General features: G+C 44.9%; 1 protein-coding gene across 1 annotated transcript in view; it reads left to right on the forward strand.

The window, feature by feature from the left end:
* Window positions 1–15589, forward strand: part of KCND1 (potassium voltage-gated channel subfamily D member 1) — a 67455-nt gene extending 51866 nt beyond the window's left edge. The window contains exon 6 of the mRNA XM_087710782.1: window positions 12497–15589. Coding sequence (XP_087566908.1) covers window positions 12497–12713 — 217 coding nt within the window. The 3' untranslated portion in view covers window positions 12714–15589. The remainder of the gene's footprint in view (window positions 1–12496) is intronic.
* The last annotated feature ends 324 nt before the right edge of the window (window positions 15590–15913 follow it).

Raw genomic sequence — 15913 nt, forward strand, 5'->3', positions numbered from 1 at the left:
CTCAGGGCAGCGAACAACTCAGGGGGGAAAGGGGATACAAACACAATACACATAATTAAAATACACAAGAGTCATACAGCCATACAAGTCGAGAGGGGAGGGGAACTCATCAACCCCAGGCCTGCCGGCACAGCCAGGTTTGATGCCTTTCCGGAAGGCCTGGAGAGAGGTGAGGGTCCGAATCTCCGCGGGGAGTTCATTCCAAAGGGCCGGAGCTGCTACAGAGAAGGCCCTCCCCCGGGTGGTAGCCAGGTGGCATTGGCTGGTGGACGGAACCCGGAGGAGGCCGACCCTGTGTGATCTAATGGGTCTTTGGGAGGTAATTGGTAATTGATACTTTTGCTGCTCCTCTTGTCCTAATGACTTCTGGATGCCTTCAAGGTCAATTCCATGGTTTGCTAATCAGAATCACATTCCAAAATCAGGGATCACAACAAGAACTGGGTAAAAATCAAACGGTAAAAAAAAATCAAGATGTCAACCATGACCATGTGGTTGAAGCCCCGTATCTCTTTATAGCATCACGATGAACATTAAAAAGCAGCAGGATACCTATCATATAGTCATTAGTGCCATCTTCAGTGTTTCTTTCCCCTTCTCCATGGATGCTGATGGGGCCAGGCTAAGAAATAAAATATACGCGAAGGTAATTACTATAATTACCTATGTTGTATTTGCAATTTTCCTCTTCCTTCACGCTGAAGGTGGCATTTCATTGTCAAGTGGTTGATGTGATCCCAATTGATCTTTCAAAGTTTACAGTTTTGTATGGGGGTTTAACTGGCTCGTTTGAACATACTCCCATTTGGGCATTGCTTCGAATGAAATGCAGATAATAAATTATAGGTAAATCAGTGCTTGCAAGGAGGATGGAAGCTTAGAGTGTCAGAAAAATTCACTATTTCTCCATAAGATGGGGGCAGGTCCTTGGAAATGAAGATAAGACCAGTGGTGGGATTCAGCCAGTTCGCACCTATTCGAGAGAACCGGTTGGTAACTTTCTAAGCAGTTTGGAGAACCGGTTGTTGGAAGAAATCTTTTACTTTTTCCCCACTTTATAGGACTAATCCTATAAGGAAGGCAGGAAGGAAACATTCTGGTGTTGTTTCTAGCCTAATCTTTATTGCCCTGCTTACAGAAACTGCCTCCCTGGTTAACCCTTATTACATTGTAACAGCTAAGGTGAAGCGCCCATCAACGTGAGTGATGTTGATTTGGCCACGCCTACCCAGTCACATGACTACCAAGCCCCACCTACCCTGCTGGTCATTAGGGCAGAGAACCAGTTGTTAAATTATTTGAATCCCACCACTGGATAAGACCTTATGCTTTGGGCACTTATTTTATGGGGCAGATCAGGACTCCTGGCAGGAGATTCCCATGCATAGCCTAGAGCAGAGCCAGAGCAGGGGGAAAGGGATCTGATGGCCCCACATCTACTTGGACTCCATGTTCTACAATACCTTGCCGAGTCTTACCTGTCCTGGGGGAAATCATCCCATAGGGTCTACTAGGGCAGTGATGGTGAACCTTTTCAGCACTGAGTGCCCAAACTGGAACGCTTGTGCATGTGCATGCATGCGCGTGCGGTGGAGTGCCAGAAACCCGAAAACCATCTGGCCAGCGTGCACATGCCTGTTTTTTTGGCTGGTTTTGGCATTTTCCGGGCCGTTTTCAGATTGTTTTTGGAGATGTTTTCAGGCCATTTTCCAGAGCTCCGGCACTTCTGAAGACTAACTGGCCAGTGTGCATGTGCACGTCAGAAACCAGAAGAGCAGCTGGCCGGCGCACACATGTCTGTTTGTGGCAGGGGTGGGTTCCTGCTAGTTCTAACCTCTTCTATAGAAAAGGTTCCACAAACCTACAGTGCCTTTTAGAACCGGTTCCAGCTCCCTCCCCCTGCCCGTCCAGACATCATTAAGATGAAGAGCGAGAGGAGGAATTCTGGGAGTTGAAGTCCACAAGTCTTAAAGCTGTCAAGTTTGAACACCCCTGGGGCTTTTTTTCTAAAGGGTTAGAGGTGCAAGGCTCTTGTAACTTGATACATTTTGGTTGCTAAGCAAGAGCGTTGTTAAGTGAGTTTCACCACATTTACAAGTTGGCCACTCCCACTCAGTCACATGGCTGGCAAGCCACTCCCATCCAGTCACATGGCTGGCAAACTACTCCCACAAAGCAGGCCACACCTACGGAAGAGGTTCTAAAAAATTTTGAAACCTACCACTGGTTTGTGGGCTGTTTTAGGGGACCTTTTTCAGGCTGTTTTCCGGCGTTCTAGCACCCGTGAAGACCAGCGTGTGTGCATGCTGGAAACCCAAAGAGCAGCTGGTGACGGCCCATGTGCCCGTAGAGAGGGTTCTGTGCCACCCCTGGCACGTGTGCCATAGGTTCGCCATCACGGGCCTAGGATATCTAGATGGCCCCAACTCTGGAGAGAGAGGAAGAAATAAAGAAAGAAAAAAGAAAGAAAAAGAGTGAGACAAAAGTAAGGAAAAAGAGAGAGAGAGAGAGAGAGAGAGAGAGAGAAAGAAAGAAAGAAAGAAAGAAAGAAAGAAAGAAAAAAGAAAGAAAAAGAGTGAGAGAGAACTAAAAGAAAAAAGGAACAAAGAGACAAAAGTAAGGAAAGAGAAAGAGAGAGAGAGAGAAAGAGAGAGAAAGGAAGAAATAAAGAAAGAAAAAAGAAAGAAAAAGAGTGAGAGAACTAAAAGAAAAAAGGAACAAAGAGACAAAAGTAAGGAAAGAGAAAGAGAGAGAGAGAGAAAGAGAGAGAAAGGAAGAAAGAAAGAAAGAAAGAAAAAAGAAAGAAAAAGTGAGAGAGAACTAAAAGAAAAAAGGAACAAAGAGACAAAAGTAAGGAAAGAGAAAGAGAGAGAGAGAAAGAGAAAGGAAGAAATAAAGAAAGAAAAAAGAAAGAAAAAGAGTGAGAGAGAACTAAAAGAAAAAAGGAACAAAGAGACAAAAGTAAGGAAAGAAAGAGAGAGAGAGAGAAAGAAAGAAAGAAAGAAAGAAAGAAAGAAAGAAAGAAAGAAAGAAAGAAAACACATGGCTGGCAAGCCACTCCCACCAGGTCACATGGCCGGCAAGCCACACCCACAAAGGAGGCCGCACCCACAGAGTAGGTTCCAAAATTTTTTGAAACCCACCACTGGGAGGCAGGGAATACCATGGGTCCCCTATCCTAAGAGGGCCATTTAGTGGAATCAAGAAAAAGGGCCTTCTCTGTAGTAGCTCCCTCCCTACAGAGATAAGATTGGCTCCCACTCTCACACTATTTTACAAGGCCGTAAAGACCTGGTTCTGCCAATAGGCCTGCAAAGCCCAGGATAATATGAAACCATCAACTGGCTGGTCTGCTTTTTTGTTGCCTGGGAAATATTGGTTTCTGTACTGGGCTTTTATCTTTGTAAGCTTCTTGGAGTCGGTGAGAGTATTTTGGGCAGCCATATACATTTTCTCAATTAAGCCTTGGCTTAATGCGCTGCATAAACCCAACTACTGTGATTCATGAACCCTAAAGGCTTGTATATTGTATGACTTCAGCCATTGCAGTGTCAAAACCATAATGGTTTGTTTTGTGAACCTCTCCAATGTTGGTTTATTCAGGAAAAGCATGGTTAAACAAACCGTAGCTCATTCTTAACCAAGCTGGAGCTTGTCTTTACTGTGCTAGCTCCTTCCTACTTTATACACACGACCTGTTGAAGCCTTTCTTGTTTGAAGATATAACAGATATAGGAGTTTTTCCTAGGAGTCTGGGATCAGTGGGTCTGGGTGGGAATGATAAGAACTGAAGTCCAGTACCCAAAGGGCATTCTGGGAAGCTCCATTTAGAGCAGTGATCTGTCTATAACTGATGAAAGATGAGATCAAAAGTGGAGAGAGGCTTTCCCCTTCTCCACGTAACTCACTCCATTTTCCTGGGAAGATTCACTCCTGCTGAGAATCTAAGGCTTAGTGCAGATTTAAGATTGAGTTGCATTAACAAGTGAGGGGATGGGATGGTACTTTAGTTGACTATGTCACCAAAAAGGGGGAAAAAATGTTTGACTAAAGGAGTTACCAAATATCCCATGGACACAATTTTAATAAACATCCCTGTTTCAAGGATGGATCTGTGGGAAGCTGAACTGATAGATGGGTTTGAATGGAAAGAGGTCTGTAGGAAAGGCTGAAAGAGGCTGGACAGTGCAAGCACAGAGAAAAGAAGTTTAGAGAAGAAAGATAAAAGCCACTTCCATTATCTGAAGGAAATGATAGAGAGAATGGCTGTCTGCTTATTGGCACCCATTCAGCAAGAAAAAGGAAAGCAGGCACAGCATCAGCATCTGGAAGAGCCAGAAGAAGCATTCACTGGGGAGAAGCATTCAGTCATGGGTGTTTTGTGTCAGAACTAGATGGCTTTTGATTACTGCTCTAGGCTCCGGTTGTGCTATTTCTGTTGAATCTTCCAACAGAATGAAGAGCTTGTCAGTCAAAAGGATGAGTTAAGTATCTGCAGATTGACTGCTATAAATGTGATCTCTCTCCCCCTCACCTCCCCCTCCTTGCAGTAATTGATTCAGCTGCTCTGATGCAACTGGACATTCAAAGGAGAAAGAATTAGCCGTAATATAATTGAACTACTGCATAGAAAATGGAAGAAACCAACTTTCATATACCGAAATGGGCAAAGATAGGCAGAAGAATGCACACCCAGCTGTAAAATGGATGCTGGATGGGTGCAAGGATAACAGCAGCCCAGTGGTGGGTTTCAAAAATTGTTCGAACCTACTCTGTGGGTGTGGCCTCCTTTGTGGGAGTGGTTTGCCACCCATGTGACCGGATGCGAGTGGCTTGCCACCCATGTGACCGGATATGAAGCTGCCGACGACACTTGTCAGAACCACCTTAAATTACCTCACACACAGCACTGGCATGCATAAGAATATGACGTAAACTTGTTTTTTAAAAGGCATCTTTGGTTTGCGTTAAAACAACTTCAACATACGCAATGTTCTGATTGCACCACAAACGCAGTAGTCATCCTTACCTTTCACAGAGGCACTGAGTTTTATAAATAGGAGCATGATAGTGTAGAATAATCATATTCAAGGACCAGTAGTGGGTTTCAAAAAAGTTTGGAACCTCTTCTGTAGGTGTGGCCTGCTTTCCGGGTCCACTGGTGGAACCTCTTCTAACCGGTTTGGTAGATTTGATGAACCGGTTCTACCAAATAGGTGCAAACTGGTAGGAACCCACCTCTGTAGCAGCCTAAGGGCTGAAGGAAAAAAATGGGCAGATGTGGAAAAACTGAAGACCAAGGAAACCTTCTTGGGGTCTGAAATATGGAAGCAACAGTACCCAAGAGGCAGATCAGCAGGAGACATGGTCAGCAACTCAAGAAGGTGGCTGAGATGAACCTAATATATGAATGATAAGCCAAATGTTAGGCTGCAGGTCTCCAAAATTGTTGAATTCAATTCCTTAATTTCAGCAAGACTCATGTCTCTTACAGCTTTTTGAAATAATGGATCTTCTGCCATCTCCTGGTAGAAAGGTAGCAACACCAAGAGTACCGAACCAAAAATCAAGAGTCAACTGTCCCATTGGCATATACAGCAAAATAAACTCCTGGGTCATTATTTTACCAAGATTTTACTTTACCGATAGATCCATATAGGTACAGAAAACACAAAGCCATTTCTGAGGTTTTGGTGCAAAAGGTAACCTAGTTAAACTCCCCCTTAAACTCCCCCTGGGCCACCCTGTGTCCATTGTCCACCAATACAGTTCAGTCATTTTGGTTTGGGAAACAGTCTGTGCCACATGAAAGGGTCCCATCAGGTGACCTTGAAATGTCGGGACTTCCTCAGGCTTCAAATGGCTCACATAAATAGGCGTGAGTAAGAAACATGAGTCTTGCTGAAATTAAGCCTAGCACTTAGGAACTGAATTCAACACTGTTGGAGACCTGCAGCCTAACACTTGGCTTATACTTTGAAATCATGGCTCTTCTGCCACCGCCTGGTAGAAAAATGGCAACACCAGAGGAATAGTACCGAAACAAAAGTCACCAAAGTCATTAGCTTAGAATTAGAAAGGAGGCCTACTAATCATTGCCCTAACTTGGCATGTACACATTAGGTTAACTCAGAGTTGTGTGTGTTTTTTTTTTGTTTGAATGCCAAACCTGATTTACCTCAGCAAGGCTGTATTCCAAAAGTAGATGAAGAATTGCTCCATAGAGTTCAGGGGTTTTAAGAAGTAAAATGAGTGCTTAAGACTTGGCCGCCCCTCCTCTGACGAACTTCGGCCATTTCCGCCAAGGGGAGCTGAAGCCCTTCGGCCACCCCCTCTCTCCCCTCCCCTCCCCTCTCGCCGGGCCTTTACTGTCTGGGGGGGTGGTGCCTGCGCCATCCCTCGGCCTCCTCCCCCCGCCTTTAAGCCAGCCTCGCCCCACCCAGCCCAGCGGAGCTCCAGAGGAGGTGGAGGCAGAGCGTCTCCTCAGCCTGGCCAGCCACGCGCGCTCTCCACCCCACCTCACAGCAAGCCAGCTATGGCCTTGCCAAGTCGGCTCCGACAGGGCGGCAGCGGCGGTGTCAGCCTGAGGTGTAGCGGGACTGGGGCGGCCACTGGGTGCCCTGTGAGGCAGTGGCTGCAGGGCAGTGCCGTCTCTGGATGGGGCCGTGGCCGGCAGGGGCTGCCTCGCATTTGCGTTGCCAGGGGCAGCTCCTTCCTCCTCCTGCTCCTCAGGGGATGCCGGCCACTTCCTCTCGCTGCGGCCACTGAGGGCAGCCAGGTTGGGGGTGACAGCTGCCTCCTCCTCCTCTCCTCCTCAGCCCGGCCGGGCCAGCGCTGAGGGAGTCGTCGGTGGCGGTGGCAGGCCTTCCTCCCACCGGCCCCAATGCAGCAGCAGCAGCCTGACTCAGTGGCGGAGGCGCAGGAGAGGAAGAAGATGGCATAGCACACGATGCTGCTTTGGTGGGGTGGCAGCTGCAGCAGCGGCGCCGGCTTGGAGGACTTCCCGCCCGGCCTGCTGGCCCAGCCAACGCTGCCTCCCCCGGCCGCCGCCTCTGTCTCAGGCTCCTCCTGCCATCCCAGGGCGCCACAGAGCCTGGCACTGCTCTCGCAGGGAGGAGGAGGTGTCGGGGGTCCGGTGGGTGCCCAGTTAAAGAAGAAGAGTGCCTTCCAGATCACTAGCATGACCCCAGCGCACATCTCGGCCAGCCTCAGCTCTAACAACAGCATCGCTGAAGACATGGAGAGCTAGGATGACCTGGACAAGTCGCACACCGAGGACATCTCCTCCTCCGAGATCCTGGCTGTCTCGCTCTCCCGGGCCACCAACCTGGGGGAGCCCGAGCACAGCTCCTTCGAGGAGACGCTCAACAACTTCCACGAGGCCAACAGCCCCAGCGCCGTCTCCCCCAACCAGCCTCGTCTGGCCCAGCAGCCCCAGGCCTGACCAACAGCAGCAGCCATCTGCCACCCCACTACACCCACGGGGGACACCCCAAGCCTCCCTCCCATGCTGGGGTCCCCCTGCCCATGTCCAGAGGGGCCCCATCCAGCCCGTCGTTCTGGAGGCTGCCCATCGCGGGGAGGTTGGAGGGCGCCAGGCTGGGGGCTGCAGGAGCGTCCTCCGTGGCGGCTCTTGCAGGGGCCACCGTGGCTCACTTTCATGCGGGGGCTGCCTCTGCCGGGGGACCCATGGCCAGTGCAGCAAATGGCAGGGCCCGCCAGGTGGGCAAGACCCTACGAACCTTGCCGCTGCTGGCAACGGCATGACCCTGCCCGGAGGGATCCACCCTGGGAATGTTTCTTTCTTTGCATGCTGTTGGTAAATGTGCCTGGTCCAATGTCTTTGGTGGCGCAGTGGTTAAATGCAGCACTGCAGGCTACTTCAGCTGACTGCAGTTCTGCAGTTCGGCTGTTCAAATCTCACCGGCTCAGGGTTGACTCAGCCTTCCATCCTTCCGAGGTGGGTAAAATGAGGAGCCGGATTGTTGTTGGGGGCGATATGCTGACTCTGTAAACCACTTAGAGAGGGCTGAAAGCCCTATGAAGCGGTATATAAGTCTAACTGCTATTGCTATTGCTTTCCAGCAATTGAAAATTGTTTCTCACATGGACAATTATATGTTGCATGTTCTAGAGTCGGCAAACCAGACAATCTCTATATCTGCCCAGACAATGGAACAACAAAAAAATATTGTATACCCACAAGCATTGTGAAATTAAACATATTAGAAACTTGCGCTTTCTCTTTTCTTTTCTTTCAAATTAACCAGACTGGGCCACAGCAACGCGTGGCCGGGTACAGCGAGTATTAAATACGTTTTATACAAAGTGAAACAGATAAATGCAAAATTGTATAAAGAAAAAGTTACAAAATGAAGAGAGGTAAAGAAAAACAAAAGTGTTAAATCCCTTAGTGGACATTTCTGAAATCGGGTTACATCATGAGGAAAGAATTACATTCTGTAGCTGCTGAAAGATGCACCTCCTTAGCCCTGGCTGAGCTTTTAAAATGCTCACGCATGACTAAGAATAATTTTCCTTTGAAAGCACCGCTGGTGAAAGAAAAGCAGTGCAGACAGGAAGCCTTCAGAGGCAAGTTTTCATTCCATGAAAACCTCTGATACTTGAGTGGCACACAATAGGTGTGAAAAATTTACCTCAGAGGTATTCGTCTCTTTAGTTTCCCTGCAATGACTTCCTTCCTTCCTTCCTTCCCTCTTTTCTTCCTTCATCACTCCCTCCCTGTCAGCACACATCCATTAAATCACTTATGGGGTTTTTTTTGGTCTTTTAAAGAAGATCAAATAATAGAATCTTCCTTTCAAATGATTGACCCACCACAGGGGTGGGTTTCTCACCCCGTTCCAACTGGTTTGGTTGGAACGGGGCCGGCGGCGTCCTCGTGCACGCGCGCAGTGCACGCATGCGTACTAGCATCTGTGCGATGCTCCAGCTGCTCCTGGAGGATCATCCCGCAGGCGCTGTATGCGTCCTGCGCATGCGTGGAAGCGCAGAACTCGTCAAAACCGGGTAAGGAGCGCGGGCGGGCGGGCCCTTCGCCGTTCCCGGAAGTTACTTACTTCCGGGTTCGCCAACCAACCGGTTCGCGGGGACCGCCGCGAACCGGTTGAAACCCACCCCTGACCCACCATAATAGCCATGTCAAAATATGGAAAATCTATTAGTTAGGGCGTTCACAAGATACTGTATAAGCATTTGATTCAGATGTATTTATTTATAAAATTTAATGGCCGTCCAACTTAGCAGAAATTAACTCTAGGCGGCTTACAGTCATAAAAATATATCTACATTAAAACATAAATTAAAGCCAAAGATTAAAATCCTAAGGATACATGGGGAGGGCAGGGTGGAATGGGAGGAGGTGGGACCTGTTGTTACTCGATCAACCACCTCCACTGTGCTGTTCCCTCAAACCAGTGGTGGGATTCAGCTGGTTTGCACCTATTCGGGAGAACCGGTTGTTAACTTTCTAAGCAGTTTGGAGAATTAGTTGTTGGAAGAAATCTCCTTTTGTTTTTTTCCCACTCTACAGGGCTAATCCTGTAAGGAAGGCAGGAAGGAAACATTCTAGTCTAATCTTTATTGCTCTGCTTACAGAAACTGCCACTCCGGTAAACCCTTATTGCATTGTAACAGCTAAGGCGCAGCGCCCATCGACCTGAGTGATGTTGAGTTGGTCATGCCCTCCCAGTCACATGACCACTGAGCCCCGCCTACCCAGCTGGTCATTAGGGCAGAGAACCGGTTGTTAAATTATTTGAATCCCACCACTGCCTCAAACCAACTAGAGGCAGGTCTTTAGACTCTTATGAAAGGATAGGAGGGTTGGGGTCAACCGCAAAAAGGGGGTGGGTGAGGGAGAAGATATTCCAGAGGGCAGGAGCATCAGCAGAGAGGGCCCTCCTCCTGGATTCAGCCAGCTGGAATAATTGGGCTGACCCACAGCATACCTCCTCTGCCAGGACAAGGGGAACAGGCCACATGAAAGATTGGGTGCTACATATTTATGAAGAAAAGGCAGGAATCGGATAAGGATGTGTATCGTTCCAATTCCCTCACGCCACTCTTGTATTCTATTAAATAGTTGGTCTCTTCCTTGTTGGAGTGGAACTGGGCTATAATTCGCAGTAGTTCAAATGACTTTCATTTAGTAAAAGAAATTCCCTTCACAGAGGCTGATTGCATGCACTGTGCTACGCCCAAAATGATTTGTTTTTATTTATTGTTTTTAAAAATAACAGAAATAAAACACAAAGGTAATTATTATTGATACCTTCTCAAAGGAAAGAATACATGAAAAGTGCTTTAAAAAGTTAAAAAATATCACAGAAAAAAAGAAAACATATATCATTAACAGTTACAATATACAATGTCTAAACTTATCTAATGAAAATATTATTCAAGTATATATTAATTTCTAATACATTTGTATAAACCATTATTTTTTGCCTACTGCATTTTATAAAAATGAGTTCCATATCTCATTATACTTAGCCATACAAAGACTATAGTTGATCTGCTCCAAGGTGGCAAATGTAATCAGGTTCTTCAATCCTGTGAAAGGGCCACACATTTATCTTTTCAATACTACAATATGTCTTTTGGCCCCAGGAATGGCCATTTACATTGTCCACTTGTCAAATTTCATGTCGTAGGTATGTAATTCAAGAAATATTATCCTCTGAAAATTTTAACTTTTGTCCAAGTCATATTTGTATAATCCACTGCTTTCTCCCAACATTTAGTAAATAAAGGACATTGTAAAACCATGCTTTAAAAAAAAACATTATCCTTATTACATTTTAGTCTTTTCTATACAAACATAGTGGAGTCCAATAAATTGTAAAAAATATTTTTTGTTATATAAGTCTTCATTTAAGATCCGTTGATACTCTTGCTATAGAAGTGAAGAAACTCTCCATTGTCTAGGCAAAATCGTGACCCGTCAAAACCGCGGTAGAATAAAGCGCGCCCGACGAAAGCGCGTATGTGACGTCATCAGCAGCGCGACGAAAAAAATTAAAAATAAATTAAAATAAAATTAAAATAAAATTAAAGCAAGCCGATTCACATAAAGGTAAGGGTTAGGTTTAGGGTTAGGGTTAGGTTAAGGGTTAGGGTTAGGGTTAGGGTTACGTTAAGCGTTAGGGTTAGGTTTAGGGTTAGGTTCAGGGTTAGCGTTAGGTTTAGCGTTAGATTAAGGGTTAGGTTTAGGGTTAGGTTTAGGGTTAGGTTTAGGGTTAGGTTTGGGGGGGTTAGGGTAAGGTTTTCGCTTTAATTTTAAATTTACCGCTCACAGCGCAATGTTTTCGTTGCGCTGTGATGACGCCACGTACGCGCTTTCATCGAGCGCGCTTTATTCCACCGCGGTTTTGTGGTGGAACCAGGCAAAATAGAAACCTCTAATTTTTATTCCTTTCATTTCTTACCATCTGCATATCAAATTGAATTATCAATAACTATAAGAATAAATGGTATGTTTTTTTAGTTCTTTAACAAGTTGTTCTACAATCTCAACTGTCTCAAAATCCGAAAATGCTGCTGATCCAACAATGTTGTTAAGAAATGTTGTTGGTGTAGAATATTTTCATTTACAGCTACAAAGTGATTTGCTTAGCAGACATTGTGAATCCAGTTGCTAATCTATATATTCCTTCAAGACTATCATTTATCTCAGCATGAGCATTCCCCTACTCCTTTTTCCCATTCCTCCTTTCCAAATATGATTGAAGTCTTTGTAGGGATCATCCTGTAAATCAAGCCATGTGTTTTAGTATCATTTGAAATATATCACATATTAATTTTAAATTTTTGCCTGCAATTGTTTTATTGTTATGATTTTTCTTTTTCTTTTGGGAAGTTAATAAAATGTGTTTTTAAAAAAGCAATTACTAAGGGGGACTGAAAGAATAAAAGCAAACTGAAGTTAAAGCAGCTTTGCTTTTGGGCTGTCTCTGAAATATAATGGATGTTTATCATTAAATATACACTAAATGGAACTGTTAATTATTTGCTGATGGATTATAAGCAGCTGAAGAAACTGCCCAAGGATTGGACAGGGAACAAATTATCGAAGATGAAGATATTTCAAAATAATTAAAATGTTGGCGTCAGCTCTTTGGGAGAATCAGTGTTTTCTCATAGACCTTTGTAACCCCAGCTGTATAAGGAAGACTAAAGTTCACTCAACAGCCTCAGAAATATATTGTCTGGAGTAATTTCATTTGTACAACAGGCACATTTTGTTTAGTTTTAAATACTTGTTAGGAATTTTTGTGGTTCAGCCCATCGCTGTGCATCCAGATATGGGTAAGTTTATTTGCATTCTTCAGCATTTGGCCATGAGAGCAAGGAGTTATTGTTCAGCAATGTCTGGAAAGTCTTTGATTGTAATAAAGAATCTCATACTTTGAGGCTGGGATGACCTCTGCATTCATAATTTCTCTCTCCTTTCCTTTGTCTTCTGCTTCTCTAGTCGCTCCAACTTGAATGCCAAAACCCATGACAACTTGAAGCTGAACTGTGACACCACTGACTTCACAGCAGCCATTATCTGCATCCCCACGCCTCCTGCCAACACACCAGATGACAGTCAGCCTCCGTCACCTAGAGGCCCTGGTGGACCCATACGCAATTCCAGCCTTTCCCCTCCATACCTTCTTCACGAGACTGTCAAGATCTCCTCCTTGTAAGCGGAGGCTGGGGTGGGGTTGCTGGTCCTTTCTCTTTCTGGAGTCCCTGTTGATCAACAGAGTCTTGTTTAGGATCTGGGGATGGGCTCTTCAGTGTTCCACCCCACCCTGTTGCTGCAACCTAGAGAAGATCAGAGGGAATCAGCTTTCTTTTTAGGGGTGACATTGATACCCACCAACACAGGAAGTTCTTACGTAAGAGGTGCCTGCCCAACTCCCATACCCCCAGCAGTCAAAGCCATAGAGGAGATGAAGTGGATCCCAGATGCTATGCAACTTCAGAACAGTAGAGCAATGCAGGGAAAACTGGGTCATAGTAGATGGATCTCTGGGGTACTCAGGAACATATCCCAGCTATGGGGGTGGGTTTTTTACCCTTTAGATAGTTTTCACAATACCAAACCTCTTGTCTCTGAAGTTGTGAACAAGGATGAGCTAAGACTCCTATTTTTTGTTATCTTAACTGTAGAACTGAAGAAAGCTTTAGATTCTAGAGCAGGAAAGGAATTAAGGACATTGGCACTCAGCTTTGGAAAGGAAGAAGAATCTAATGGTGAAATCGTAGGTTTCCTACATTAGTGTAGCCAGGGCGGACAGATGAGTTGCAGGCTGAATGTACAGCCAAAAAACTCAGAAAATCTAGTCCTCAAGGTTTAGGTCTCTCAAGAAAGAGAAAACCTCTTTAATTAATTCTGTCCCCAGCATAGTTGAGAAAAGTGCTGTGGAGTGATTAGAGCAATGACTCATGGATGCTTGCAAGATTTAAAGAGGGAAATGAAAAGGGGGAAAAAAGAGACAGAATCAACAAAGCTTCCAACAATTTTTCTATCTCCTGGCTAAGCCATGACATCACTGGGGTGGATTGGAGCCTGAAAGCTTCCCCAAAACCCCAGTTGCCACTTTTTCTCTGTCTCTCTCCTTCTCTCCCAAAACCTGTTCTGTCTCTTGGAAACTGCACTTTCAAAGAAAAAGACAAAAAAGTCTATTGCACCAAAATGCTACACCTCATGGGAATCTCAATGTATTATGATCCCAACCATACACACACACACACACACACACAAAGAAGCCTGCACTTCCCCACATTGTGTAGCATAAAGACTGTGCATGTGTATTATACCTCCAAGAGTGAGATTCCAAGTCCACAGCTGCAAACTGTCACATGCATGTATAGCTGGGTTCCCATCTCATCTTGCCACCCTGATGGAAGATATGCTGTGAAGAACTGAACCAACTCTGCAGAGCAGGATACAATGGTCTATGTGGCCATACTTCTCCTACGGACATTTTTTTTGGGTTAAATAAGCAGCGAGAGAAAGACTGAATCTTGATATTAACCAAGCACTATAACTGGGGAAAGAATTAAAAATGGCGGAAGGCAGAGAAAAAGAAAAAGCACTTTGGTGGGATAATGGATACCGTTCTAGGTATCAAACCAGCCACAAGGCCCATAGCATGCATCAAGTTGGCCAGCTCTCATGTCCGGAAAAGGATTTTCTCTCAAGCAGGGATGGCTTCTTTGTTCTGTGTCCATCTTGACTGTTTTCTGGGTTCTTTTTGTTTTTTTGCTAATGATGTTGGATTCTCTCTCCTGGATATGTATCTGGAATAACAATAACCTATTATGAGACAGCTGAAAATCACCAGTCAATTAAGACACAACTTAGGGGATGTCATACAGTCGTCCACAAATTGCATATACTGGGCTGTTTCCCACAATTCCTCAGCTAGCATGAAATTTGTCCATGCTAAAGAATGATGGGAATCAGTGATGCTGTCAGCGTTCCAAATATCATGCAGAATTAAATCAGAGTCCAAGGCAGAGCTATCCTTAAAGTTCCAATTTAATAAAACAGACATGTTGGCATCGAGCTATGGAATCCCAATTCTGAAACTTCCTGGGATTCCACCCAGTTGAAAGTTCATGATCTTGTCCCCACACCCACAAATCCATCACCTGGTCCAATCTTCTTCTTCTACCTGGCATCTCCACCCAGCTGGTTCCGGTCAGGTGCCAAGGTACGGAGACAAAGAATAACCTTGAGCTTCTAGAAAGGAATTTTTTATTTTGAAAACATTCTACCCCTTGCTATTCCGCCCCTCCTCCTTAATGAGAGTGTGGCAGGCCAAAGATTCTTAGAGGAACCGTTGCAGGCCTGGCAGATGCCACATTATTTTTTTAAAAAAATGCTCTACTGGCAGGCCTGCAAAGCAGCAGTATATGAACGGAATGAAATGCATTCAGGCCAAATTCCTAAATTCAGCTTGTACTCTGGCAGGTAGCTGACAAATGGGACCCACAGGATGCAGAAGTAGACAGACCCACATATGTAAGTCATACTCTGGCCTTTCTCCCTTTCTTCCTCTTTGTTTGTTTCTCAGGGTTGCTGTTCATTTGTGCACCAGAGTTTCCCACACAACAAGTAAAGCAATATCTCCATGTGTCAGATAGTTAACATAAACGATGTCAATTTTCTTCTGTGCACTTTAATGCTGATCACAAATGTACTTTTAACAAACTGGGATCTGAAGGATATCAAAGGAAAAGAATATGTCTTCTATTCTTTTTTTTATCTTGTAAGGGAACTGGAAATTCAACTATAGTTTTAAGTGCAAATACTTGAAAAAGACCATGCAGACAAGTCAGGAACAGAATATAATTTGTTCATTTTCCTAAAACCGCTTGGTTCCCCCCCCCCCATTAATGGTGCTATCAGGCATTCTGGGAATAAAGCAGCCCAACTGCACAATGAAAATCTCACTTATAACCACCCTAAATGTAGAATATAGTACCCTTTGTCCAACTGCTTCAGAGTTAAATTGAACAAAAGTTCTCTATCCTCATGAAACTGATAGCAATATTCCAGGTTTTACTATATGCCAGTGGTTCCCAAACTTGGCAACTTTAAGACTTGTGGACTTCAACTCCCAGAATTCTTCAGCCAGCAGAGAATTCTGGGAGTTGAAGTCCACAAGTCTTAAAGTTGCCAAGTTTGGGAACCACTGCTATATGCAAAGGGCAATCTGCATTTTCTTCCACATAGTTTCCTTTCTCCAATCTCCAGATTACCATCTGTGATCTGTCTCAAATGAAGGCCATAAGTATATATGAGAATTCTTGCACATCTAATAACAATGCACCAGAATCCACTTGCAAAGCTTTTTCTGGATTAGATAATTTACTGCTTCAAGAACATCGT

The sequence above is a fragment of the Thamnophis sirtalis genome, unplaced genomic scaffold (assembly GCF_051295495.1).
Source record: "Thamnophis sirtalis isolate CommonGarterSnake01/CBP01778 unplaced genomic scaffold, rThaSir2_p1.2 scaffold_3, whole genome shotgun sequence".
Classification (NCBI taxonomy): domain Eukaryota; kingdom Metazoa; phylum Chordata; class Lepidosauria; order Squamata; family Natricidae; genus Thamnophis; species Thamnophis sirtalis.